This window comes from Alternaria novae-zelandiae (genome assembly GCF_023758075.1).
Source record: "Alternaria novae-zelandiae strain BMP 2774 chromosome Unknown scaffold_17, whole genome shotgun sequence".
NCBI lineage: Eukaryota > Fungi > Ascomycota > Dothideomycetes > Pleosporales > Pleosporaceae > Alternaria > Alternaria novae-zelandiae.
Genome location: NW_026056977.1, coordinates 64,282 through 91,285, shown reverse-complemented (window position 1 = coordinate 91,285; position 27,004 = coordinate 64,282). Strand labels below are relative to the sequence as shown.

Sequence of the window (27,004 nt, the reverse complement as noted above, 5' to 3'; positions counted from 1 at the left end):
CATGTGTTTGTCTACACTAGCAGACTTTCGACACCACAGAGGATATCAGGCGGGACCAAGACAATGGCGGGACGGGCGTTATCACTGGAAAGATGTGACCAGCATCACCCGCAGAATTGTTGTTGTAGCTGTGTAGGTTACGCCGCTAAACCAAATATATCGTTGGTAGTTTGCTTACATTACCGATCAGGTTTTTACTTGCCCTAGCTATAGTCGGTTTCCTACTTAAGATGGGAATCGAACATCTACCCACGGGGGCTACCTTTGATCAATTTTCATTTGGTATGTATGATTTGTTTGTCATGTGAAATTAAGCACGGTGCTGATTGCCTTTAGGCGCTGTGGATCCTCGTACAGCCATCAGTTATATGCCACCGGATTTGATTACCAACGTTGTCATCGCCAACACGCCCCAACTAGCTCTCTCGTTTCTGTACTTCAGCTATAATGCTCTCTTTACCGCCATGCTGATGGGCTACGAATGGGTGTCTTATTCAAGCAAGCGTAAAGGCCTTCGCGTAACTCATCAACCTGCCGGTGCTCAACGGTCGACATACTTCCTCCAGCTACCCTATCGCTTCGGTATACCTCTCATGGTGCTGAGTGGCACATTACACTGGCTGGTTTCGCAAAGCATCTTCCTGATCGCCATCGACTTTTACGACCCATTTGGGAAACCGGGCGTTGAGGATAATGCAGCGGACATGCTTTTCGATTACAAGACTCTGGGCTACTCGCCGCCGGCCATCATATCAGTGATAGTGTTGAGTGGACTAATGGTCATCAGCATAGTTGCTTTCGGGTACACACCATACAAGCGTGGAATGCCAATTGTGGGCAGCTGCAGTATGGCCATCAGCGCAGCGTGTCACCCGACAGAACAGGTTGGCAGTGGTGAGAACATTGCCGAGAAGAAACTGCAGTGGGGCGTTGTCAGTACTGGTACTGATGGACTGGGCCATTGCGCTTTCTCGGCAGAAGATGTGGGAGCAGTCGTTGAAGGCAAGATGTACGGTGGGCATTCGCTATAGATGAAAAGGGCAATGCTTTCCCAGTTGTGAGGCATGTCCATGGCTACGGGAATTTGCGCTGAATTGCTTGCGTACTTAACCAAAGAAGTCATACGTAAGAAGTAGCATCTTCTGACCAGAGCAAGGCGCTGGCAAAATTGGAAGGAACAAGCCTGAAAGGAAATATTTACGTAGGACGAGGCATGCCCATTGGCTGATCCTTCCCCCGCACAGCACAGTACATTCGTGCCGACATAGACGCCTGGAACTGCACCTATCAAGTTATCTCACCAAAGCAACCCAGGTGACTCGCCTCCAAGCATGTGCAAGGTGCTATGCAGGGGTGATCCAACACGTGCAGTGGTCTGGCAATATACGTTCGCCACCACGGCTGCCTGGCGATGATGTCGACAGAGAACAACAACGTTGAATCCATAGAAGAGCCCGATGCGCAGCTCGCCCTTTTCATCACGGCTACACACGAGAGCTTCGCAGTAAATCACAAAGAAGTCAACATGCCATTATGCGATCTTTGCCAGTCGTTGGACTTCCTCGACATCCCTAAGCTACCGCCCGATTACAAAATCCACACTATCACTCGACGCGACTACCCGTGTCTAGTCCAAATCAGTAGCCAACCTCTCAGGGACCTCTGGAAGAACAAGCAAGACCGTCCAAAGGATCAAGAACCTGTCGGACTACCCTTCCACCAATCTATCGAAGACCTCGAAGCCGCCGCTGCCGATGACTGCGCAATCTGCAAGACCGTACAGCACGATGTCGCGCAGTTTCAATCCGACTTCAGTGGGGCGAAGAAGGAACCTGGAATTCGTGCCGAGCGTGGCGGAGGACCGGATTGGAAGATGTGTCTCGTTAGGGGTGTGAATGATACTGGGGGTTTCATGGTGGTATCAGTCGATACGAAGTATTGGTGTCAGGTTTGGGTGATTGCTGCTGTGGGGTTGTGTGCTGATTGTAAGTATCTAAGAGATTTGGTGAAGCTGTTGGTTGCTCCGACTAATGGTGTTGTAGACGGCGATCCGTTGGCCGCTGTCGTTCGAGGTCGCAAGACACTCTCCTCGTCGCCGCATACACTTGCACATGCCCTGAACTGGGTACGCGATTGCGACAAACAACGGACGGATCGGCGCTGTCATGTCGATACGGCACCTCTTCCGGCTCGTGTCTTGGATATACGAGACTCGACGCCGCACAGAGTAGCTCTCTATGCGCCCACCGAAGGAGAAATGGGACGGTATGCAGCACTGAGTTATGTCTGGGGCGAGTCAAGCCCGTTCGCAACCACACGTGCCAATATCGAAGCCAACAAGAGGGGTATCGATACCGACCAGCTCCCAAAGACGTTTCAGGACGCCATCCTCATAGCCAGAGAAATGGGAATCGGCTATCTATGGATCGACTCCCTCTGGTAAGCCAACCCTCCCCATTCTACTCAGAACACCAAACACTAACAACCCCAGTATCTGTCAAGACGACTCAGAAGACTGGTCGCGCGAAACATCGCGCATGGCCTCTGTCTACTCAAACGCCTACATCATGCTCTCCGCAACCGGTTCTCCTTCCTCTACAACTGGGCTGTCCATCTTCTCTCCCAACCGCCCAGCACCCATCTACTCCCCTTTCGAATACACAACCACAACCGGCATCAAAGGAACTCTCCATGCTTTCTCCTCCTCGCGCGAAACAGCCGCAAAGCCCTCCTGGGCCGGAAACAACGCAATGCTAAAGACCGAACCACTCAGCCAACGCGGCTGGGCGTTGCAGGAACGCTGGCTCGCACCGCGTGTGCTACATTTCGGCACGGAGCAGATGTTCTTCGAGTGCTACTGTTCCTTCCTCAGTGAGCAGGGTTTCTACCTGCCAGGGCGAGTGGATACCCTATTCCCAACTACATCCCACATTCCCCCTTCCTCTCCGGATAAACCTATCCCAGACAACCCCACGCTACATTGGCACGCAGTACTAGACGCATACTCCCGCCGTTCTCTAACCAAACCTTCGGATAAACTGCCTGCCCTCTCTGGCCTCGCACGCACGTACGCTTCCCTACTCACTTCTCCAACCACCTACCTCGCGGGACACTGGTCCGCAACCCTACTCCATGACTTAATCTGGCAAGCCGTCGGCACGACAACCGCACCGGCAGTATACCGCGCACCAAGCTGGTCCTGGGCCGCTATCGACGGGCCGTTTGGTCTCTTCAGCCCGAACTCAGGTGTGGGATGGGACAGGGGGGAATGGACGGCTTTAGCCAAGATCCACGCTACGAGTATTACGTTGAAGAGCGCCCACAATCCTTTCGGCGAGGTAACAGACGGGTATATAGACATTAGCGCGCCGTTGGAACGCTTGTACCCTGCGGCCGAACAGAGAGAAGGCGATGGCGATGTTTTTCCGAATCGGCAGAAGGGTGCTGTGGCACAGACGAAGGAGAAGTTGGAGGGGGACATGGAGGCTACGTATACTTGCTTTGACACGCAGAGTCATACGGAGAGGGCGAGGGGGAGGGAGTTGTGGGCCGCGATACTGTGGAAGCATGTGAGGCCTAAGGAGATGGAGAGAGATGCAAGTTATCATGCGATTATTGTGGCGAGAGTGGAGGGGAGAGAAGGGAATGTGTATGAGAGATTGGGTAAAGTTCCTTTTTCAGCGAAGGATTTGGGGGTGTGTGGGTGGATGGATGATGGGGGGTTGGTGGAGAGGTTTACTTTGGTGTGAGTGGACTATCTGGTGCAATCGGTTTTAACTAGGGCTTTTCCTTGCCCGCCGCGCAAATACGATGAGATTTGGCCATGCCTCTCTGATCTCTTCGTCCCACCATTGCTTTGGACAGACACGTTCCAGCATCTCCAGATCGCCTTCTTCGTAGGGTGTGATGTACTCTTCCCAATCTTCCTCTTCAATCTCCTCGCAAGTCCTGGCTAGGTTGTAAAGTGTGAACATGGCAATTAATCTGCCAATGCGCTCAAGAATGTGTTCTTCTGCGGTTTTAGGCTGGTTGCTTGACGTTTCTTGCTCGTAAATATCTCCGTCTTCTTCGAGGGGTCTGATGATTATTTCCCGGGCTAAAGATATTTCAGTCAACGTGGGCGAGCTGTTCACGGCGTAAGGGAGGCTGGCGGGAGAGGGGGCTGTGTCATCGATGTATGCCGCTTGCTCTTCGGGAGTGGAGAAGGCGTGGTAGCGTGGGATTCTGTGTTCTGGGGCTATGCGGTTTCGCAGATTGCGCATGGTGCGTCGAGAGGAGGCAGACATGGAAGCAAGATGTTTGGTACTTCTGGCAGCAGCAAGAAACAGAAGTAGAGGGTGAACGAGTGACAAGCAAAGCGAAAGAAAGATGCGATACTATGATGGTGCTGTTTGAGTATTCAATTATGTGCGATGGCTGTTTGTATGCGCTTCACTATATTTTACTTGACATAGGCCCATCGTCCGTGGCCAAAATGTCACATAGCCAGTCCGCTGCTTTGTCTGCCATAGGTTTAGGAAAAGCGTGCTCTACGCCCTCAAATAACACGTCCTCGAAGGTGATGTCAAGACTTGGGTCTTCTGCTAGTACCTGTTTAAAGATGTTGTAGAACGGCTCACCAGCCGAGTAGGGAACAAGCTTATCTGCCTGTCCACTGAGGTTCAGGATGCGCTTGCCTTGAAGTCTCTCCTTCATCAGGGCCTTCATTCTAGATAGTTGCTCTTGATCGGGTTGGGTGTCGTTTCCTAGAGGATTGAACATGCCCGGTAGCAATAAACCGGCAGGATCATACTGGGCGATGGCGTCCTGCAGCGCTTGTGGGAAGTCGGGGGATCCGAGGAATGCGCTTCCAGGTGGTGTTGTTTCCGTGTATGTCTTTCTCTTGGATAGGCGTGCGCGGTCAGTCAGCAAGCGCGTGTAGTCTGGACAGCCGATGCCGACTACGCCAGCGGTGATGCGGGGGTCACCTAGCAAGCAATGCCATGTCGCGTGTCCACCCAACGAGATTCCAAGGGCAAAGTGTTGTTCGATCTTGGGGCTATCTTTGGCGGTAAAGATGTAGGATTCGAGATGGTTGATGAGCTGGGAGGTGTCGGTCGCGGTGCCGTGGAAGCATCCAAACATGTCTTGGGCATGCGTCTCGTTTCCTTCCCTCCACGCTTGATTATGCAAATCGTCCACCTTGCGGGATCCGTGATTACGTTGGTCGAATGCAGCGGCAATTAAACCTTTGGGGTTCTTGCCAGCCCGGCCGTCTTGTATGCGCTTGTTCCACGTGGAGATGACGCGTCTGGCTATGGGAGCCATAGTCTCTTTTGTCTGCAATCGCGGATTGAGGAGCCATAGGCAGGCGACTGACGATGGGGAAGGAGGGAGTTGGTCGAGGCCATGGACGTCGACGAGGATGCCGGCGATTGTGATGGTGCGGGAGGAGACGGGGAGGTCGGACGAGTTCTGCGTCCCGTGGAGGGGATTCGTAGTCGCTGCCATGTTGGCTAGCGGGGCCTAAGAATAGTGAGGATAGCGATATAGGGTTGGGCGATTAGCAGGTCTGGAGAAAAGAATATGGAGCTATTCGTCTGGTGTATCTTGGAACATGGGCATGCGGAGGGGCAGGGGATCGCCGACCGAGGCTGCCGTCGACGGCAGAACTACATCATCGTGTGACAAGCTTCACAGGCGGCACTGGGCGATGTGCTGGCCATGGCATATGGATGCATGGCGCGATTATACAGTGGTACAGGGGGTCTTTCCATTGTGCACACGTGTGGTGAGTTCGGTATGCTTGTAGTGATTGGGAGTACAGTGCGGGGTGCAGCCACGCCGCAGAGAGACGGCGGCGACATCGTCGAGTCTCTTTCGCAGAGAAGCGGGCGTTGCATGTGAATGCGATGTCACGAACGCGACGAAAGCGATATTTGACGCGTTCTGCAGGGCGCTGCATCGTACATATCTGTGGTGTGGAGCCTCGACGCGGTGCAGGCGGTCAGCGAGACGGAGAGGGCCCCTGACGCCAAAACCTTGGAAGTATTAGCGCAACCAGACAGTTCACGCCCGGGGAAAGCACCTGGGAGATTACTCGAACCGCGCAGGGACCCAGCACGACGTACACTGATCACCTGCGCCGCGTGTCTCTTTCTCTCGCCTATCCGTGAACTAGACCTGTCACTGCGAGTATACTGCCACTCCACCTGGGGCAGCTTTCCATCAATCCATCGTGACGAGTGACGGCAGCAGCACGTTTCCTGGCAACCATGGCTGTATAACGCCCTAGAAGCCCAGCAACCACACCCCCACGCGACCTCGCCGTGAGAGACACCCATCGACACTTCCTGCCTCTTCCGTGTCGTCATCATGGTTGGCACCAGCAAGACCGGGGGCTCGCCCACGACGCGCAGCCCTCGCTCACGATCGCCCGCAGTATCAGGAAGGACAGACGAGTCCGGCCGACTGCTATCGCCGCTTAGCCTGGGACAGCCCAGGAATGAGACGCAAGACATACACAACCCCTCGCCCGCGGACGGCGCCCCCAAGATCATGCGCTCTGCCCCAACCGGCTCGCCCATCTCCAGCAAGGAAGCCGGCGAATTCCCTTTCCATGCCCCAGCGAACGCCAACGGGGGTAGCATCCCCGTGCCCGTCGAAGCCGCTGAAGCCCCTCTCCGCGCCCCGAAGCCCTCCTCGCACATGTCCAATGGGTCCACCAGCTCCTACTACCCGCCCTTTGCGCCCATGTCCCGACACCCTACCGAGGGCGAACTCTCCGACGCACCCCGAGAACGCAAGAGCGTCCAGTTCGCTCGCTCCGCTACATTCACATCCGATCCGCCCGCCGCCAACTCGCGCCAGCAGTCATGGGAGGTCGAGGACGGCGAAGGAAAGGGCAAGGAGCGCAGTGGGCAGAGCTCGTCGCTCATGGGCAAGCTGAGGGCACTGGCGGCGCCCATGCAGGGACACGGCAGGAGCCTGAGTGCATTGGGAGGAAGCTCAGGCCATGAAGGCTCGCCCCATGGCCAGCTTTCGCCCACATCCGAGCACGACGAGCCGCGATTCGAGGGACACGACAGCGAGGCCGATGCTGATGGCGAGTCTAGCGCTGGCGAGGGTGCTTCAAGAAGACCGAGACAAAAGAGGCGGAAGAGCAGCCGCCGTTGGTTCGACGGCGAGGGCGAAGGCACCCAAACGGCCCCTACCACGCCCAAGCAGACAACAGGCGGCTTCTTCTCGCGTGACTCACCCACCATGACGCCTACCTCGACCCGCCCGGGCTTCCTACGCCGCTCCACCATGGATGACATACCCGAGAACGAGCGTCAGGGTTACTCAGAAGACGAGGGTCGCTCGCGCATCGCAAAAGAGAGCGCATGGACACGCGGACTACACAGTGCGAGGGGACTTTCGTATGGAGGTTTGCGAAGACACGACCCCAACGGCGAGGAAGAGGGTCACCAGAATCGTCCTACCGGCAACTTGCGAAGCTTGACTACTTTCAGAGGTGCTGCGGGAGACACACAGCCCTCACCATGGCGGATGCGTAGCGAGCGGACGTCAAGTTTGAGCGCGCAGAAGTGGAAGTCCATCAAGAACAGCCTCAAGCTTCTCGGCAACCGACAAAAGGCCGAACGCCAAATCGACCACGCAAAGTCGGCTGAGCTGATGGCTGAGTTGCTTGCTGGTGCACCCGCAGCCTTGTTCTTTGCCAGTATGTTCCAACGCGATGAGCACGGCCACAGGCGTATTCCCGTCCTTCTCGAGCAGCTCAAGGTTACCATCACCGACACAGACCGCCCCGCAAAGAAGGAGGGCGATCGGCATACTGCTTTGCGCATAGAGCTGGAATACGGCAGTGGCCTGACCAGGATGAAGTGGGTTGTTTACAGGAGTGTTGCCGATTTTGCCAACCTGCATCTCAAGTTCAAAGTTCAGGAGAAGCAGGACGCTTTCCGTAGTCGCCCGGCTAACCGTATGCGAGAACTAAAAGACAAGACATCCAAAGACGGCGAGGCTGAGAAGGAAGAAGAGAAAGAAGATCCACGCACAAAACTCCCACGCTTCCCCAGAAGTGTGTTACCCTATCTCCGAGGTCTTCGAGGCTACGGCATCCTTGATGACGAAGGTGAGGAAGAGGAGGAAGAGGCTGCAGCAGGAGCCAGCGGACCAGACGGCGATGCAAGCGCTACCGAACGCCCCAACAGACCCAAGCGAGGCAAGTCCTCATTCTTAGGTCGCAGACAGTCAAGCGTAAGTGGTTCTCAAGCTCAGGGTGCTGTCGGTGCCCTTGTAGCGAGACAGGGCAGTTTTGCCGGTGCCGCCGGTCAGCCCCTACAGGCGAAACAGAATCATCATGAACGCCAACGGAAGAAGTTGGAACAATATCTGCGAGGTCTCATGACCTACCTCATCTTCCGTCCCGACAGCAACCGCCTGTGCAAGTTCCTCGAGCTGTCTGCTCTGGGTGTCCGCCTAGCGGCTGAGGGCGGCTACCATGGCAAGGAAGGCTACATGATGATCAAATCCTCCAAAGGTGTTGACAACAGGAAAGGCTGGACCAAGCTCGCCATGATGAATCGACACTGGCCCAAGTGGTTCCTAGTGAGACACAGCTATGTTGTTTGTGTAGACTCGCCTGAGGAGATGAACGTCTACGATGTCTTCTTGGTCGATGCCGACTTCCATCTAGATACCAAATCTGCCAGGATACGAGATAAGAAAGCCAGAGATCTTGCAAGCGAAGCAAAAGCGTCTGCGACAGGTCATCACCAGCTCAAGCTCGTTAACGCGGAACGCAAGATGAAGCTACTTGCTCGTAATGAGCGGATGCTGCATCAGTTCGAGGAATCCATCAACTTCATGTCACAGAACACATTGTGGTCTCAACGCCAGCGGTTCGACAGCTTCGCTCCAGTGCGCAAGAAGATCTACGCCCAATGGCTTGTAGACGGTCGCGACTACATGTGGAATGTATCCCGAGCTATCAGTATGGCGCGCGACGTCATCTACATTCACGACTGGTGGCTCAGCCCAGAGCTTTACTTGCGTCGCCCAGCTGCCATCAGTCAGAAGTGGAGACTTGACAGACTTCTCCAACGCAAAGCACAGGAAGGTGTTAAGATCTTTGTGATTATGTATCGCAACATCGGCGCTGCTATTCCCATCGACTCTGAGTATTCCAAGTTTTCTCTGCTAGATCTCCACCCAAACATCTTCGTCCAACGATCGCCAAATCAAATTCGCCAGAACACATTTTTCTGGTCCCATCACGAAAAGATTTGCGTTATCGATCACACTGTGGCCTTCTGTGGAGGCGTTGACCTGTGTTTCGGTCGTTGGGACACACCACAGCACGTTGTTGTGGACGACAAGCCCACAGGCTTCGAGCTCGATGATACGCCTAAGGACGCCGACCACTGTCAGTTGTGGCCGGGTAAGGACTACTCCAATCCCCGTGTGCAAGACTTCTTCGCTCTCGACAAACCCTACGAGGAGATGTACGACCGATCGAGAGTCCCGAGGATGCCGTGGCACGACGTCGGAATGCAGATCGTGGGTCAACCCGCTCGTGACTTGACCCGCCATTTCGTACAGCGATGGAACTATCTCCTTCGCCAGCGCAAGCCTTCGCGACCGACACCCTTCCTCCTTCCTCCGCCTGACTTCAACCCCGCCGATATAGAAGCTCTTGGGCTTGATGGAACTTGCGAAGTACAGATCCTACGTTCCGCCTGTGCCTGGTCTCTGGGTACACCAAACAAGGTCGAGCACAGTATCATGAACGCGTACGTGCAGATGATTGCCACATCCGAGCATTTCGTGTACATCGAGAACCAGTTCTACATCAGCAGCGGCGAAGTGCTTGGAACGAAGATTGAGAACAAGATCAACGATGCGATTGTCGACCGTATCAAGCGTGCCCATGCCAACGACGAAGACTGGAGAGCATGCATCATGCTTCCGTTGATGCCTGGATACCAGAACACTGTCGATGAACAAGAAGGCAGCAGTGTCCGTCTGATCATGACATGTCAATACCACAGCATCTGCCGGGGCGAAGGCTCCATTTTCGGACGCTTGCGAGCTGCCGGCATCGAGCCCGAAGATTACATCAACTTCTACGCACTCCGATCGTGGGGCGAGGTCGGCCCGAACAAGATGCTGGTTACAGAGCAGCTGTACATCCATGCGAAGATCATGGTAGTCGATGACCGAGTTGCCATCATCGGGTCCGCAAACATCAACGAGCGTTCTATGTTGGGATCACGAGACTCCGAAATCGCTGCCGTCATCCGCGATACTGAGCTACTTGATTCCTATATGGGTGGCCAGCCATACAAGGTGGGCAAGTTCCCGCACACGTTGCGTATGCGTCTCATGCGGGAGCATTTGGGTGTCGATGTTGACTGCATCTCTGAGGAGGAGATGCTCAGCCAGATGTCTGATGATGCCGATAGCGTCGGTTTCCAGACAGAGTCCTCTGGTCCAGGATCCCCAACGGCTCAGCGCGCGACTGAACAAAAGCTGGAAGAGAACAACTACAAGATGCAGGATGAGCTCATCCAGAAGGCAGAAAAGCTACACAGCTTCAACCATGACTTCGACTGGGCGCAGGACCAAAACCCACATCTGCAAAGTACCAAGAAGCCATCGGCGGATTCTCGTGTGCAGCACAACACGGCGCATACCAAAGACGTTCGTGGCGAGGGCGCTGATCATATGCTGGAAGCCGAGCAGTTGCGACCGATCATAACGCAAGCCAGAGATTCCTACATCGATGAGCATGGTCATGAGAAACTCGTTACGGATATCGCTGCTGAAGGTGCTGCAGCTGTACCCAGGAAGAGTGCGACACTCAAGACGCGCAAGCGCAGTGGTACCACCGGCACCAGGGCCAGCAACGTCAGCGCACAGACCGATGGAACTGGCTATGCTGGCCTCCCACCTCCTAAGCTACCTCGCATGGACACGTTCAAGCTAGGTTTGACACAGCTCAGCCAGTTGCCTGCGTTGCCAATCTCGGATGACACAGACATTGGCGGCCCGCCTGCTCTACAACGTACCTTTAGCCAGGGTTCCTCTTCTGTCATCAACCCTCTTCTCTCGGAAATGCGTCGACCTGTCGTGACCGAGGACTGCATGCGCGATCCTATCAACGACACCTTCTTCCTCGACACTTGGCATCAAATTGCAGAGAACAACACTAAGCTCTTCCGCCAGGTCTTCCGCTGCATGCCAGACAACGAAGTCCGAACATGGAAGGAGTACCAGGAGTACGCTGCATTCTCGGAACGTTTCACCAAATCTCAGGGTGGAGACAAGAGCCAAATGCACAAGCAGCAGGATGCCCCGGGCACGACTGGACCGCCCGGCACTGGTCTCACGAGCAAGTTCACCTCGACTGCTGGTACTGTCGGCAAGCAGGTTGGCGCTCTAGGCGAGAAGCTCACCGAGAAGATGACGAACAACTCGGACAGAGTCAACGGCGAGAACGTCCATGGAACAACCCACCACTCGAGCATGGGCGGTGTAGAGCAATGGGCCGATGACCAAGAGAAGCGCGTACAATCCCAAAGTCCGCCACCGCCCGCCACACGCGGTCTACACCTCGACACCGCATCCGGCACAACACTGAATGAGAAGCTAGCCCCCGAGCCCGCCGACGACGCCGTAGTCTCCCCCATGAACCCCGCTCCCCCAGAGAAGACCTTCACCTTCCCCGCCCCACCGCCCGTCCCCAACGAGAGCGCACACACCGACTTCGCATCGCACTCGCAAAACCCACCTCCAACCTCCCACTCCAACCGCGAACGCTCCCAACGCGTCACCATCTCCGAACCGCCCATCCACCCCAACGCGCTGCCCCATAACCAGAACTCAAATAACACGCCCAACCGCTCGAATACCAAGCGCTCCCGTCGCCGCGCTACGACGAAATCGTCCAACAGGCAGTTCAACGCTACAGATGCGGATATCATGCTAGACAAGGAGGACGCGAAGCGACTTTTGGAATTGGTCCAAGGCCATATCGTACTTTGGCCATATGATTGGTTGGAGAGTGAGGAGAGAGGTGGCGGGTGGTTGTATAATGTCGATCAGATTGCGCCGTTGGAGATTTAGTAAGTTTGCACCTATTCCCTCTACTTTTGCATCATCTCGTACTAACAGTTCCTGCAGCAATTAATCTCCAGACGCATTCGCTGTAGGGCTTGCGCAGGAGCGGCTTGAATGCCGTGATATACCATGGCGAGTCGTAGAGCTTGCATATTGGAGTTTAGGATCATGGCCCCCCACTTTTGTTGCTTCTCTCTCATTGTCGTTCCATTTGTCGCGTTTTCTGTCATTGTTGGTGCATTGTTGGAGTGGATAGTGGGTGGGAAAGAAAGCATTACACTGGCGTTTTCCGCGTCGCGCATTGGCACTTCGCTATTGCATATACAAGTCTTTCTCTCGTCATTGATTAATTTTCTCCTTTTGTGTTCGCGTTTCCTTCCCTTTACCATTCCATCTGTGTAGAAGTTGGCTTTTCTTTATATTGTTTTATTTGACTTGGTTAGTAATATAGTAATACATATAGACACGATTCCACCTCATTTATGGGAAATTTTGACATTTCTGCAGCCTACATCAAGAAAGCAACATGCAAAAGGGGGTGACCAAGGTCAACGTGGGCTCTAAAGTGTTCAGCCTTTCCCTTGGATGAGGTGGTTCTAAGATTGTGTTTATAGAAACTTTGGACACATTGAAGTTTTCTTTTTCATGTCTTTTCAGCTCGAATGCCAAGGTAGCCTTTTTGTTTCTTCTAAGTACACGCGAGAGCGCTGTACACTATCCAATCCACCTCTCACTCATCTCAAGCCAGTGGCAAAACGAGCATCTCATCATCCAAATACACAAAGCCGGTGATTCCTTCAAATCCTCCACTGCATCCACTTAACACTCAATCCCGTCAACCGCCGCTCCTGAGCTTCCTCTTAGACTTGACCTTATCCTCCTCCTCCATCGCAGACGCCTGGCGCGTCTTGCGTACAGAAGGCTGCTTAGCCGGCGCTAGGACTGCTTTGGACTTTGCTGGCGCTTTGGCCTTCGGGGTGGGTTTGGCTGCTGCTGGGGCAGGCATGGTAAGGACATTGGCAGCTTTCTTGGCCTGTCGTGTCAGAGGAGGCGTGAATCCAAACTTATTCTTGGCGTGTGGTGCGGCTTTGGAGGCGACACTGCGAGCTGGGGTGGTGGTGGCGCGAGACCTGGTTTGGCGGATGGTATGGCCACCGAGCGTCAGAGGCTTGTTCTTGAGCTTGAGTTTCTTGGATGGCGGGGGAGTGTCGCTGTCGTCGGCAGACGCTTCGATGGTTTCTCGTGCGTCTTCGAAATCGTCGTCGTCCTCTTCAACTGCAATTTCAGGGTCGCCGTTGTCCTCGTGAGCATCATAGTCGCCTTCAGGCTCGTCTAAGATGCTCTGCTTAGTGGTTCTTCTAAGGGGCCTCGGGGGAGGGGACACGTCAATCTCTGGGCTAGGTCCTTTAGTATCAATCTTCGGTTCTGGGAATAGTACCGATAGCTCATACTCTTCCTGTTCCTTAGACTTGATCTTTTCCTCCTTCTTGGGCGAAGCATTGCGTTTCCTTATAGTACGAGTAGCGGGAGTTTTCTTCGCCCTCACGGCTTTTGCTGGAGTAGCCTTAGGCTTCGATGCAGGACCTTTGGGTGCCTTGGTAGTGGTATCAGGGACGCCCAAGTCTCCAAAGAGATCAACAGAGTCAGCGTCACTGACTGGAACAGTTGGCGAGTCTGCAGAAGCTGGCATGCTTGACATGAGTTCGCCTAGAGCCTCGGGCTTTTGCGGTGGAAACAGCTTACGCGATATAGGCTTTGCTTTTGATGGGTGCTGTCTGTACGAGGTCGAAGTAAGGTCCCGAAGTTCACGTTTTGAGACTGACGGTCTCGACATCGGTGTACCTAGAACGATCTCAGCGGCGGGTGTTTGCTTGCTGGGTGTCACCGGCTTCTCGACATCGCTGTAGTGCTCGTCCATGTCGGCACTGTCGCCTCCCCGGTCAGATTGAGCACTGATGATGGCATCATCAGATTCAACTACTATGGGTGCTTTTGCAGATGATCCGGTATGTTTTAATGCACCTCCATGCTTGGTTGATAGTGTTGGTTCTTTGTTGGTAACATCCACATGAGCAGCCTCTTTCTTCGACTTGGCCGCAGCACGCCTGCCCTTAGCTGGCGGTGGCGTAGATTCGACTTCCCGGTCTTTGGGAGTCTTGCTAGGCTTCTTGTTTGCAGCTTTGATAGCACGTGCCTTAGCAAGGGAAGCGACATTAGCCTTCCGCTTTTTCTTGACTGGACCGTCTGAATCACTTTCGGAAACGCTCGCTGTATTCTTGGACGCTTTCGATCGCTTGGGTGGGTGAACAGGCTGGGCCACTGGCTCAGGTACTGCCGTTGTAGAACCAAGGTCTTCGGTAGTATCCAGATTATGGGCAAACGATACATCTTCCATCTGATCTTCTTTGGGAATCTCTGCCACACTAGTACTGTCATCGACGTCGGGTACAGTGGTGTCGTCTTCAACCGTAGTATTCGGCTCTACGTCGGATGGGGCTGGAGGCTTGGACAGCCTGTGAGCCAGTTTCGCCGCACTTGCGTTCTCTTGATCCGCAAGCACTTCAGCAGGCGAGATCTCAGATTTCTCATGACGTACTTCGTCTTCAGATGGGAACGGCAGGGGCGGTAAGGCCACATTGCTTTCCAACTGCAGCTCCGACGTCGGACCCACAAACAATGGACTTGTTTGTACCGATGCCTCTCCGGCTGCGATCTCCGGAGGTTTGCTAATAGATGGATCGCTATGTTCACGATTCTTTGAGGGCAAAAGTTCGGAGAGAACGCTAGGCGGTGAGTCGGCGGCCGCATCCAGCAACTGCGCTTGCCATGGCCCTTCGACATCCTCCTGGACGCGCAAGAGTGCCTCAGGCGATTTTGGGATTAGCGAGTCACCCTCAGTGATCATGGAAGAATCTGGTAGAACGGAAGTTGTAAGTTCAGACCTGACTTCTTGCCCCTGATCAGCTCTCTGGTGTGCCGGAGAGTCTCGCACTTCAGAAAGCGCTTCTGATGGCAATTGCAGAGTATCACTGGCGGGTTCAGTTTGCGCCGCGGAGCCACCATGGAGCTGATCTCCATTATCCAAACGATCTTCCTGCGTCTGGATTCGGCTTAATGCCTCCAAAGCACTTTGAATAGCTTCTTCATCGTATTCACTACCAGGATTATGCGGCGTCTGTTGCACTTCATCTGAGGTCACGTGCGATTCTGGCTGCATCGGCACGCCCGTCCGTGGCTTTTGGGAAGCTGTGTCGACCTGTGGAGAGTTTTCCAGATTTGACTTGTGCACTACGAGGCTGTCATGTCTTGAAGAAGCCGATGCAAGGGGGATCTTTGATGCCTCCGCAGCCTTGTCAATTTCTGAACTAGAACTAGATTGCATCTCGGAACGCATGTTACCTTCGGCATCATGAAGGACTGGCATAGGGTAAGTTTCAACAGGTCCCTCTTCAGCAGCCACGTTATCTTGCATCTGAGGGCCGATGTTCAAGCGCTCGGTTTCACCAACGATGGTGAGGTCGTCGATATCCATGAGATCCGGGGCTTCGACATGCTTCTCATCGATCGCTGGCAGGCCAGATTCTACTTTCTCGGTAATATGTGGAAGTATGTTCGTATGCGAAGCCGCCTTTTCGCGTTCCGGGCCAAGCTTGGAGGCTGGCGACGTAAGATGTGTGTGTTCCGCGCTCGTCTTGGATTCTGTGGGATCGATTGCGGTTCCATCAGACAGTGGGGCTTTGCTCGGCTTCTTGACAGGAGTTTCGGGTTGAGTGGTCGGCGAATCTACCTTTTCAGAGAGATTTGGAGCTTCGCGATCGATGGGACCAGCATTCTGACCTTCGTCATCCACGCACTGAATATCGGCGACACTGGTAGCTTCAACCTCTTCCTCGCCCTGATTCTTGTTTGACAGCTCACTAGCGTTCACCTCATTGTCTTCATCGCTCGCCCAATCGAAACTCTCGATATTCTGCAGACCTTCTTCCCAAGTATCCGTATGCGGACTGTACGCGTAGTAATCCGGTAGGTGTTGCTGGCTTTCGATGCGACAATCCGTGTGCACGTGTTGCGCGTCGTTCGTGTAACCTAGCTCTCCTAAGGACCAAGGAGCTACCACCTCAGCCTCCAACATCTCGTAACCAACCAACTCTCCAAATAAGTCGGGGCCATAGGCGGTACAAGAGGGCAGGTTCGGGTCGTCAAAGCGCGCGGGAGGCTCGATCGGATCGTATTCGAAATCCATGTCGTGGGCGGGGGAGTAGATACGCATGTCTGTTGTCTAAGCAAACTGATCCAAAAAAGGCAATCGTGCAAACAGTCTCTTGTTGACCTGTAGCTTTTTGCTCTTTCGCGCGTCCAAAGGCGGCGATTGTTGGTGGTAGAGATCGGCGCACGTATCCGCTATTCTTTCATGATCAATTGGTACCCGCGTGCACGCGTATCTTTCAAGTGGTGAGGGGATGGGGTTGAGAGGGCGCCGCTGCAGATTGGTGAGGTAGTTGAGTCTTGGAGCCGTGCGTAGTCGCGGGTTCTAGCTCGCTTCCCAATAAGGTCCTGGTAAGTGAAAGAGGCGTAGCGAAAAGGCCCAGTGAAGAGCACAAACGTTTTATGTTTGTAAGCGATGCAGTAAAGTGTTACTGGAATCTGTTGTAGTAGTCTGTTGTAGTAGTCTGTTGTAGTAGTCTGTTGTAATAGTCTGTTGTAGTAGTCTGTTGTAGTAGTCTGTTGTAGTAGTCTGTAGACTGTAATCTGTAGACTGTAATCTGTGGACTGTAATCTGTAGATTGTAATCTGTAGACTGTAATCTGTAAACCGTAATCTGTAAATTGTAATCTGCAAACAGTAATCTACAAACTGTAATGTTAGTAGGGTAATGTTAGTAGAGTAATGCTGGTAGAGTAACGTTTAACGTGAACTACCAAGTCTGACCTACGTCTGAGTGTGTAGAGTAATTTTAGTAGAGTAATGTTAGTAGAGTAATGTTAGTAGAGTAATGTTAGTAGAGTAATGTTAGTAGAGTAATGCTGGTAGAGTAATGCTGGTAGAGTAACGTTTGACGTGAACTACCAAGTCCGACCCACGTCTGAGTGTGTAGAGTAATTTTGGTAGGGTAATGTTGGTAGAGTAATGTTAGTAGAGTAACGTTTGACGTGAACCACCAAATTCTACTCACGTCTGAGTATGTCGGTCCCTGCTAACAATATCCTACTTTTTTTTCACCGTGAACCTCACCGCAGAAAGCTTAAACTCATGTAGGAATATATTATAACGCGTAAAAATCCAGTCGCTGGTGGGTATCATGTTCAAGCCGCCAGCTCTTCACCAGTTCTCCAATCCTTGCTCAGCCAAATCTGATAGTGTGTGCGAAATGAAGCGCCAAAAAGGGTCGATCGTATAGGAAGTCGCGGAGGTCTCGTCGAATAAGTCAAGGTTCGTCATATCGGTATCGCATTGCTGATAGCATTGCCCGTGTCCACAGGTAAAGCCAGTACACTGCTGCGATTAGTATCAAGTTCGAGAATGCGGCCAGGAAACTTACGTCTTTCCGGCATCAGTTGCGCAACAGCAGCAGAGAAGCGATGCTGGCCAACAGAAGATCTGGGAAACATGAGCGGATTGTCGCGCGTATGTGGGGTATCTAGGGAAGTCGTACAGCCATGCCGACCGTGACTACGAATCCAATAGTAGGTCCAATAACCTTACAATGGCATGGGTTCTGATCGCTATTTGTGGGTGTTAGGAAAGGCATGAACATTCAGATCGCGAATTACCTACGTTCCGCACTGGATGCACAGCGGAAGGGGAACGAAGTCGCACATGTTGACAAGAGGAGGATAATAGTGACGCTACGAGGGGATTCGCTTGTTTGGAAATACGAGACGCAGTGCTGCAAGTCGCTGAGGGGATGCAGTGGACAATAAAGATGTTGGAAGTAGGAAGGCTGACAGGAAGTCGCGATGCTTGTTGTCGCGCTAGTGTCGTCATCGGGCTTCGATTCGCGATCGCCGGGAGACACGCGTCAGCCGCAATGCGCTTCTTCAATTCGATCCTCTGCATTCACCAACAAGGCTTGCCCTGAACCTGACCTAGCTAATGTAGCTATATACAAGATGCGTTTTCGCAAACCTGATACCGGAGTATGTTCCAGGCCAGTAGATGGCAGCTGTCTGGTACCTGCCAGTCTGCTCGGAGGCCGGAGATGACGACGCAGATTCCTACTCAACACCGCCTCCTACTACGTGACATAGTCCATCATACTGCTTGTGTCTTCTGTCGAGTTCCAGGAGGTCGTTACGAACGCGCCAAATGAAGGAATATACTCTGAGACGTTGTTTGTCGCGAATTGGGATACTAGGCGGGCAGTCGTTGACACCGCAATCAGCCATCAGTCCTCCATCTCTTCCCGTATCAGCTCCACCTCGACAGTCCTTTGGCCCTCTTGGATCTTGCCCTTCAGTCCATCGTTGTATTTGTCGAAGCAGAGTCTCCATAGGCCCGGCTCGCCTTCACTCTCAACGGCGATAAAGCCCTCCCAGTCCTCAAAGGTGTAGCGCTTCTCTCCGTTTGAACCGACGCGGGCGTCGAAAGGCCCAGCCTGCCCCTCCTCCGCGTCAACGCGTAGTCCATGGCTGAACTGGAAGATGTCGGACTCGGTATCCAGATAGACCCAATTGAGCTGCGGCGGGTTATCTGAGATCGTAGATACGATGCCTTCGTACTCTTTCTTTGGGAAAGGAAGATAGTAGCCGGTGAAAGGGTGATGCGCTGGCCCTTCGTATGTCGATAGTTGGACGTACAACCTGCCGCCGCATAGTACAATTCGACTGTTCTTGAACAACTCCTTGCGATCCTCCGGCGTTCTCATGGTCGCTCGACATCGCATGTGACATTTCTCGCCTCTCCAGTCGTCGTCCTCCTCTTCAGCCTCTTTCTTTGCGTTTTCCGTTTGACTTTGCAGGGTCAGAACGGATGTTGCGGTCATAGGGACCGTTCCCACAAGAGCCAGGAGGCCGAACACCATTTTTTCAGTCTTTGGATACAGAGACGGTACGTTGGGATACTTCCAAGGTTGTGTTTAGGTACAAAGTGTAACATGTGCTAACTGGTGAGGTAGCACATGCGGTGCGTCGGAAAACCTACATCACGACGCGACAAAAAGCAATAGATCACAATCGCACTTCATGCATCTCGCGTAAAAGCCCATGACGAAAGTCAAGGCGATCATCATGTGGCTGCATGAGCAAAGTTACAAAGCCAATCAAGCAGTAGTGCGCGGCTAACTTCCGGTACCCGCTCCACTTAGTTCCAGATGATCGACAGATCAATAGTGAATGCCGGTGCCAATGACGAACAACAAGCCTCATATGGCTGATCCTTGGAACTCATGAGTTGTGAGTCCACTTTGGGAGAGAGGCTATAACCTCATTGAGAAATTCTAATCGAAGCTACATCATTAGCCGGTTGCTTTACTCGTCTCCTGCATTAGATCCGTGAGCAAGCTCGAACCACAGGCAATGCCATAGCCAATTCAGCACTCATGCTCGCGAAGATCACCTCGCCGACCCGTCGATCGATGATGTACCTGCGGCTGATAGATGCGGGAGCTTCGGACATGTCCGTCCAGCACCTCCGATCGAGAAGTTTATCAACCGAGACTTGCTCGCATAACCCATCGGAATCTACTCCTTCAAACCCTCCCTACCAACACTCTAAGTTCTGGCGTGGTCAGCACAACTCCCGCATCGCAGGAAAGCGAAGATACCGCATTTGACTATACCTCCACCGCACCCCCAACTCACACCACCGCAAACACCGGACTCCGACACTGCACCAGAATCTGAATTCAAGATGGCGGACGCGACCAAGAAGTACGCCAGTCACATCCGCAATACCTCTTGTCATGCCATATCTAACATGTTTATAGCCTCACCGACACGGCCAACAATGCCACCGGCGGCCGCGACGGCGGACCTGGTGACACCCTTGGCAAACTAGGCAGCGCCACCAGCGCTGTAGCACCGAAGAACAAGAACAAGAAGAAGAAGGGTGGCAATGGCGACAACGGAGAGGAAGACGAAGAGACCACCGAGGGTTTCGGTCTCGACAATGGATCTGATGTGAAGGGTAGCTTGAAGGTGCACATCAAGTTGGACCTAGAAGCGGATATCAAGGTCTACGCGAGGATCAGGGGAGACATCGCGATTGGTATTTTGTAAGATAGAATGGCCCCAAAATCCGAATAGCATATTGTGTGTCAAGTTCTGGATCGTGACAGTTAGGCATTGATCTTTTTCTCGAGTCCTAATCGCAAGTAATTTGACATGTTTGTTGCTTCATGTCATGTGTCCAAGCTATTGGAAAGATGACATAAGTGAATTCGTGATGCTGAGTTGCTGAAGGGCGTAGTCTCTGGATGTGAGATGGATGCCCCGATTTACTCGACCTTTCCTGCCTCGGCTAGAAGCGCTGGACCCTGAACGTCAGGCTGCATACCAAAAATATGCTGAGAGTCATCCACAATGTCGCCAAACGATGCGCCGGCCGCTACCCCACGCCTTTCCAGAGTTCCAACAGTCGCTACATCGATTATTCTGCTCACGGCGCGACTTCCACAAGCTCTCGAGGGTTCCGCGACGCGTACAAGTGCGGATAGCGTATGGGAAGAAAGGCAACATGGCGGGGTATGAAGACTGGTCGCAACAGCAATTGATTGCGAGAATACAAGAATTAGAGAAGCAAGTCGGAGGGAATTCCCAAGGCGCGACTGAAGAGAAGTCCCCGGTGCCTACAAACGAACCGACATCACCACCTCCAGACTCGCCAAAGTCATTAGCCTTTCGCAGAGCCAACAAGCCGCCACCCAAAGCCTTCGATGCCTCGAGATACAGCACGCGGTTGATCGCACTGAAATTTGCATATCTGGGGCAAAAGTACAATGGATTTGAGCATCACAATAACAACACCACGCCATTACCTACAATCGAGGAAGAAGTCTGGAAGGCGCTGATCAAGACGCGGTTGATAAGTCCTATACCTACGGAAGGTGACGAGAGAAGATATGAAAGAATCGATAGAAAGACCTTTGCAAAATGGGATAGGGAAGGTGCGGATGTAAACTGGGATGGCTGCGAATACTCCAAGTGTGGAAGAACAGATCGGGGTGTCAGTGCTTTCGGGCAGGTCATTGGGGTGAGGGTTAGAAGTAACAAGCCCAAACCTGTAGAAAAGATGGGAGGCGAGGAGGAAGTGGACAACGAAGAATCATTGCCTTCTTCAAACGATACCCAGACCATCCCATCAAAGCCGTTCAACGATCTCGCCGACGAATTACCATACATCCAGCTTCTAAACCGCGTCCTTCCTCCCGACATTCGCGTTTACGCGTGGTGCCCCAACCCACCAGAAGACTTTAGTGCACGCTTCTCCTGCAAAGAGCGGCGATACAAGTACTTCTTCACAAACCCTTGTTTCGCGCCCGTACCCGGCTCCTCTGGTCTATACAAACCCAGCGCATACGGTGCCACCACGGCAGATGACCAAGAAACGATGCGCGAAGGCTGGCTCGACATCGATGCCATGCGAAAAGGATGCAAAGAGCTAATCGGCCTCCACGACTTCCGCAACTTCTGCAAAATCGACGCGAGCAAACAGCTAACAAACTTCCAACGGCGAATTTACCACGCTGACATCGAGGAAGTCTCTCCACTATCTCTCCCAGGCTTCCTTTCACACCCAGCTCTTTCCGCTCCATCTCTGTCAAAGAACGGAGAGCAACCAAAACTATACTCCTTCACCCTCCATGGCTCCGCATTCCTCTGGCACCAAGTCCGCTCCCTAGTCTCCATTCTCTTCCTCATCGGCCAAGGTCTCGAATCTCCATCACTAGTCACTCAACTCCTCGACATCACCGCCAACCCCACACGACCCAAATACGAAATGGCGTCCGACGCCCCACTCGTCCTCTGGGACTGCATCTTCCCGCACGCCTCCGAAGTACAAACCTCTGAGGAACGCGAACGAGGCTACGAAGACCGCCTAGAATGGGTATACATCGGCGACGAAGGCGGCAGCGAGCCCAAAGCCAGGGGAACAGGCAAAGGCGGCGGTCCCAGCACGATCGGCCGCGGGAAATGGGGTCGCGGCGGCGTCATCGACGATGTCTGGGAGATGTGGCGGGGGAACAAGGTCGATGAGACGCTTTCGGCGCTTTTGCTGGATAAGATTGCGGGCTTGGGACAGTCGACGCTGGATGCTGAGGTGCCGGTTGAGCAGCAGAGTATTGGGATAGCGAGGGGCGGACCGCGGTTGTTTGATGGAGGGGACATAGGAAAGGCGAAGGGGAATTATACGCCGCTGCTGCAGAGGGAGAGGCAGGAATCTGTCGAGGTGGTTAATGAACGGTATAGAGTGAGGAGGGGTATTGATGCTCGCGTTAAAACGGAAAATGATGATGGGGACGAGTAGGTGACTAGAAGCGTAAGATAGAACCGGATCATCTCGTTCGACTGGACATTACAATCGAGTTACAATCGAGATATGCCTGGTCGAGCAAAAGAGAAACTTCATTGGGTATCATGATTTGTTGCTGCATCTTCCAATCTTTGGCCACGGTAGTCCATCCTTCACTCCCCTTCGCCTTTTTTCACCTTAACCCCGATATCCCAAAAGCCACCATCCACCATCTAATCCCCAGTATTCAACTCCAAATCGATCTGCACGCCATTGCTTATAGCATAGTCCTCACACGTCAAATTATCGTGAAACGGCCTCTCTCCCTGCCTCTTAAGCATAATCTCATGTACCGGCCTGCCAATCTTCGCTGCCACCATGGCTTTCAACAGCTTGATAGGGTCGCTGGGCAGACACGGGACTTGTGTTTTTGTTCCCAGACGGTCATTGATAGTGACGAGGATCATGTGCTCAGAAGGTGCCGCAGGAGCGGCTGCAGGTTTCTTCTCCTTGGGTTTGCTGTCGCGGTCGCTGTCTCGTGGTTTGCGGTCGCGAGAGCGGGAACGGCGGCGTCGGTCGCGGCTTGAGTCTCGTCTTCGGTCGCGGGAGTTGTCGCGGGGGCGGCGCTCGCGTTCCCTGGAGCCATCGCGTCGGCGGTCGCGATCGCGGTCTGAGTCTCGTGGTCGTCGCTCTCGGTCGCGATCGTCGCGTCGTCTGTCTGGGTCGCGGCGGTCGCGGTCGCCTTTGTATTTGAGGCCGCTGAAGGTCTTGGGCTTGCGCGGGCCGGGAGATCTTCTAGGAGAGCGGGAGCGGGAGCGCTCTACCTTTGAGGACTCCATGGCTAGTGGTGTGTGTATGGGGTGTGTGTTGTGTTGGTGGAGAGGGAAGAGCAAGTGTAGGTCAGGCTTATCTCATGAATCAGACGCCCCGCAAAAAACCTCGCTTACAAGTCCTTGCAGCTTCTAAAAACTCCTTACAGCTTCTAAAAACTTCTTAGCTAATTATAGAGCTAGCGCATAAACTAAACTTCTTAGCTAATAAGAGCTAATTACATAATACTTATAGTAAAGCTTTTATAGAGCGTCTAAGAAAAAATAGTAGAACTTTTAGTAAATAAGTATTTTAAATTACAACTTTAGTAAAGTTTACTTATTAGTACTACAACGCTACTATCTTGCCTTATTATAATATTAAATATAATAGAAAGTGTAAGTTCTTCTTAATACTATTATATTTATTAGGTCTAATTTATACGTAGTGTTAATAGAGAAGTATAGTGTTATAAAAGATAATATTTTAGCTCTTTAGCGTAATTGCGTCTTACTAACCTACTTACTATATTCTATCTACTTTATATCTATACTAAAACTTCTATAAACTTTTATAAAGCTCTATAAAGTTCTATAAAGCTCTATAACTCTTTATAAACTTCTATACTAGTTATAGTTACGTCTACTATATACATTACGTTATAGTATTATAGTGTTACGTTGCTATAGTACTATAGTACTCTAATAGCAATATTGTAGTATTATAGAATACTATAGACTTCTATAGACTACTAGGCTAATAGCTAGCTACTAAGGCTTATAGTAGGTAGATTAGCTACTAGCTATATAGTAGTAACTTTCTTAGACTTCTATAAACTTCTATAAAGTTCTTTAGACTACTAGTAACTTCTTATAGCTAGTTGTTTTTATAGAGCAGCTATAGTAAAGCGTAAGATAAAGTAAAAAGTAGATAAACGTAGTAGATAGCACTAGAGTTGCGCTATTACTACGCCTAAGTATATAGTAATTAGGTAAGCTACGCTTCTAATTAATTAATATATTACTATAATTCTAGATATAGAATTAGAGAAACTTTCTCTACTAGTAGAGAATATAAGATAGAAATAATATATAGTATTATAAGAGTAGATTGTTTAGTATTATCTAAGGCGTATACTATTCTATAGTTATAGTAGTAAGACACTTAAACTATATAATAAGTAGGTACGTACTCTTTAGCGTCTTATCTATATAAGAGGCAACGTGTTATTAATTACTATAACTAGCTTTAGTAAGAGCCTTATCTTCTACGCGTATTTAGTATTAACTAGAAAGATTATACTATAGTTAATACTACTCTCTAAGCTAGAGAATAAGTAGCTTAGTAATATATATTGTCTTAATAGCGTAAGACCTTGCTTAGTTAATATAAGAACTTATACTTAGTTTTATAAGCTTATTAATAAGATTATCTATAGTAAGTATACTTATATATTAATAAAGCCTAAGTAGGTATCTAGTTATATCTTCTAGACTGTGTTAAGAAACATAACCTTCTAGTTGTAGATTAGAATTATTATAATTAATAAGTACTATCTTATTATCTAGTAGAAAGTATTCTATTCTACTTTTACGTAGCTAGGTAAACTCTATAGTATTCTTACGTAGAATATTAATTAGTTTAGTTATTTAGCTACGTTAGACCTTAACTCTACTAAGTAGGTGTTAGACACTACTAGATTCTACTATCTAGAGCGTAATGCTTATAAGACTAAGTTAATTTAAATAACTATTAATAGGCCTAACGCGTCTATAACTATTATAGAGATACTACCTAGTAAGTCTACGTTGTAGAATTTTCTTTTCTTCTTACTACTACTATCTATAACTAGAGAGGCTGCTACACCTACAACGTAGCCTAAGATAATTATCTTTATTAATAGAAGAACCTAACTCTAGAACGCTATAGAATAGGCTATAACAATACTTATATATATAACAAAGAACTTTCTAGATAATTAACGCTATAGCACTAACCTATTAGCTAGAGATTAGTGTATATTTAATATAGTTAAGACGTATACTATCTATATTACGTAGTATAACAAAAACGCAACGTATAATAAGTTTAAGTGTTCTACTTCTTATATCTATATTATCTTTATAATAACGTCTCTTAGAATAGATATAAATCTACTAGATATTATAAGAGTTACAACATAGAATATACTAATTACTAAGAGTATTGTAGACCTATAGTAGTAAATTAGTTATAGAGAGAGAGGTACTAGGTACACTAGCTAAGTATTTATCTTTCTTCTATACTAGCTCTTTAACTATAATAGAGTTAATTAACTAGACGTTGTAGTAGTTCTAAAGCTAAAGCTTCTAGCTTAAGTATAATAGTCTTGTTATTAGCTTCTATCTTTGCGCGTAGCTAGTAGACTCTTATAGATAGTAACGCCTAGTAACGTTAATATATCTATTAGCCTATCTACGTCTTAGTCTATAGATAATAAGGTAGTATCTTAGGTAAGGTTATCTAAGAATAGTTATAAGTTCTAGTCTAAAACTAATAGACAAAGGCAAGCAAATATACTACTATCTTAGCTAAAGGTTGTAAGTAATAGCTATTACTATTACAGGTTTCTTAAGTAGCTAGGTAAATACACTATACCTATAGACTAGTAACCTTATATAGCGCTAGAGGCCTACTATTCTAAGTGCACTTAGCAACTAAAGTAGTAGATTAAAGAGGCCTCTAATATCTTTATTAGCTCTGTAGAGCCTTATAGAGGTACGCTTACTAACCTAATATATACTTAGGTTAGAGTGTTTATAGTATAGTAGGTAATAGTACTCTTATATAGAGAGAATTAATAATTTTCTATACTACTAGGTATATATATAGACTAGGTTACGCGTATCTAGGTTAGTAATATATTAGTAGATATAGATACTAGAGCTAATAAAGACCTAGCTTTTCTAAATAGTATTAACTAGATACTATCTCTATATATATAGTAGTATTACAACGTAGATAGTAAGGCAGCACTATTACTATATTAACTACGCAATATACTAAATACTTCTTAAGTAGAGTATAGTACACTCTTAGATAATAGAAGATAGTTAAGAATAATAAGAACTTAGAGTATACTATTAGAATCTTAGTTATCTACGTATCTGCCTCTGCTAGACTAGTGTATAGATAATAATATAGCTACTAGTGTTGTAAGAATAAACGCGTAGGTCTAAGTTAAAGCGTTTATTAATAGTCTAAATAGTAGTGTTATAGCTCTAGTTCTATAAAACGCTAGTCTCTAGGTTATAGTAGACTATTTAGCGCGTATCTATTACAAATCTAATTTAATACTTTTACTAATAGTATCTTAAATTTGCGAAAACGTAAGTTAGACTACGCCTACTACTAGTCTAGTGTCTCTCTTATCTCTTACTAGCGTAGCTAGTACTCTAAGTTCTTATATAGTAGTAAGGCGTTATACGCCTAGATTAAGAGGTTAAGATAGCTATAATATAGTATATACGCTATAACTAGCGTTATGTAAGAGATAGGCTGCTAGTCTAAATAGAGTAGTAGAGATAGTAATAGTAACTTCTAGTTGCGCTATTAAGATATTAGCGATATTATAGAGTAGACGTAAGTAAAAACTAATAGA

At 50.2% G+C, this 27,004-nt stretch overlaps 8 protein-coding genes across 8 annotated transcripts; 3 read left to right on the top strand and 5 right to left on the bottom strand.

Annotated features, from left to right (window-relative positions):
• Nucleotides 1-230: 230 nt before the first annotated feature.
• J4E88_007841 (uncharacterized protein) lies at nt 231-3,580 on the top strand (the record flags this gene model as incomplete). Its single annotated transcript, XM_049401456.1, has 5 exons — nt 231-282; nt 337-1,009; nt 1,372-2,439; nt 2,492-3,246; nt 3,513-3,580. The coding sequence occupies 5 exons, from the start codon at nt 231-233 to the stop codon at nt 3,578-3,580; spliced, it is 2,616 nt and encodes an 871-aa protein (XP_049252529.1).
• Nucleotides 3,581-3,773: 193 nt separating this feature from the next.
• Nucleotides 3,774-4,262, bottom strand: J4E88_007840 (uncharacterized protein; the record flags this gene model as incomplete). Its single annotated transcript, XM_049401455.1, has 1 exon — nt 3,774-4,262. One exon carries the CDS (start codon nt 4,260-4,262, stop codon nt 3,774-3,776), a length of 489 nt encoding a protein of 162 aa, XP_049252528.1.
• A 172-nt stretch (nt 4,263-4,434) lies between these two features.
• Nucleotides 4,435-5,490, bottom strand: J4E88_007839 (uncharacterized protein; the record flags this gene model as incomplete). The annotated part of the gene is made up of 1 exon (XM_049401454.1): nt 4,435-5,490. One exon carries the CDS (start codon nt 5,488-5,490, stop codon nt 4,435-4,437), a length of 1,056 nt encoding a protein of 351 aa, XP_049252527.1.
• Nucleotides 5,491-6,354: 864 nt separating this feature from the next.
• Nucleotides 6,355-12,111, top strand: J4E88_007838 (uncharacterized protein; the record flags this gene model as incomplete). The annotated part of the gene is made up of 1 exon (XM_049401453.1): nt 6,355-12,111. The coding sequence occupies one exon, from the start codon at nt 6,355-6,357 to the stop codon at nt 12,109-12,111; it is 5,757 nt and encodes a 1,918-aa protein (XP_049252526.1).
• An 829-nt stretch (nt 12,112-12,940) lies between these two features.
• Nucleotides 12,941-16,375, bottom strand: J4E88_007837 (uncharacterized protein; the record flags this gene model as incomplete). Its single annotated transcript, XM_049401452.1, has 1 exon — nt 12,941-16,375. The coding sequence occupies one exon, from the start codon at nt 16,373-16,375 to the stop codon at nt 12,941-12,943; it is 3,435 nt and encodes a 1,144-aa protein (XP_049252525.1).
• A 2,115-nt stretch (nt 16,376-18,490) lies between these two features.
• J4E88_007836 (uncharacterized protein) lies at nt 18,491-19,126 on the bottom strand (the record flags this gene model as incomplete). The annotated part of the gene is made up of 1 exon (XM_049401451.1): nt 18,491-19,126. One exon carries the CDS (start codon nt 19,124-19,126, stop codon nt 18,491-18,493), a length of 636 nt encoding a protein of 211 aa, XP_049252524.1.
• An 827-nt stretch (nt 19,127-19,953) lies between these two features.
• J4E88_007835 (uncharacterized protein) lies at nt 19,954-22,569 on the top strand (the record flags this gene model as incomplete). The annotated part of the gene is made up of 3 exons (XM_049401450.1): nt 19,954-19,973; nt 20,030-20,310; nt 20,567-22,569. 3 exons carry the CDS (start codon nt 19,954-19,956, stop codon nt 22,567-22,569), a joined length of 2,304 nt encoding a protein of 767 aa, XP_049252523.1.
• A 218-nt stretch (nt 22,570-22,787) lies between these two features.
• Nucleotides 22,788-23,393, bottom strand: J4E88_007834 (uncharacterized protein; the record flags this gene model as incomplete). Its single annotated transcript, XM_049401449.1, has 2 exons — nt 22,788-23,349; nt 23,389-23,393. The coding sequence occupies 2 exons, from the start codon at nt 23,391-23,393 to the stop codon at nt 22,788-22,790; spliced, it is 567 nt and encodes a 188-aa protein (XP_049252522.1).
• Nucleotides 23,394-27,004: the final 3,611 nt, after the last annotated feature.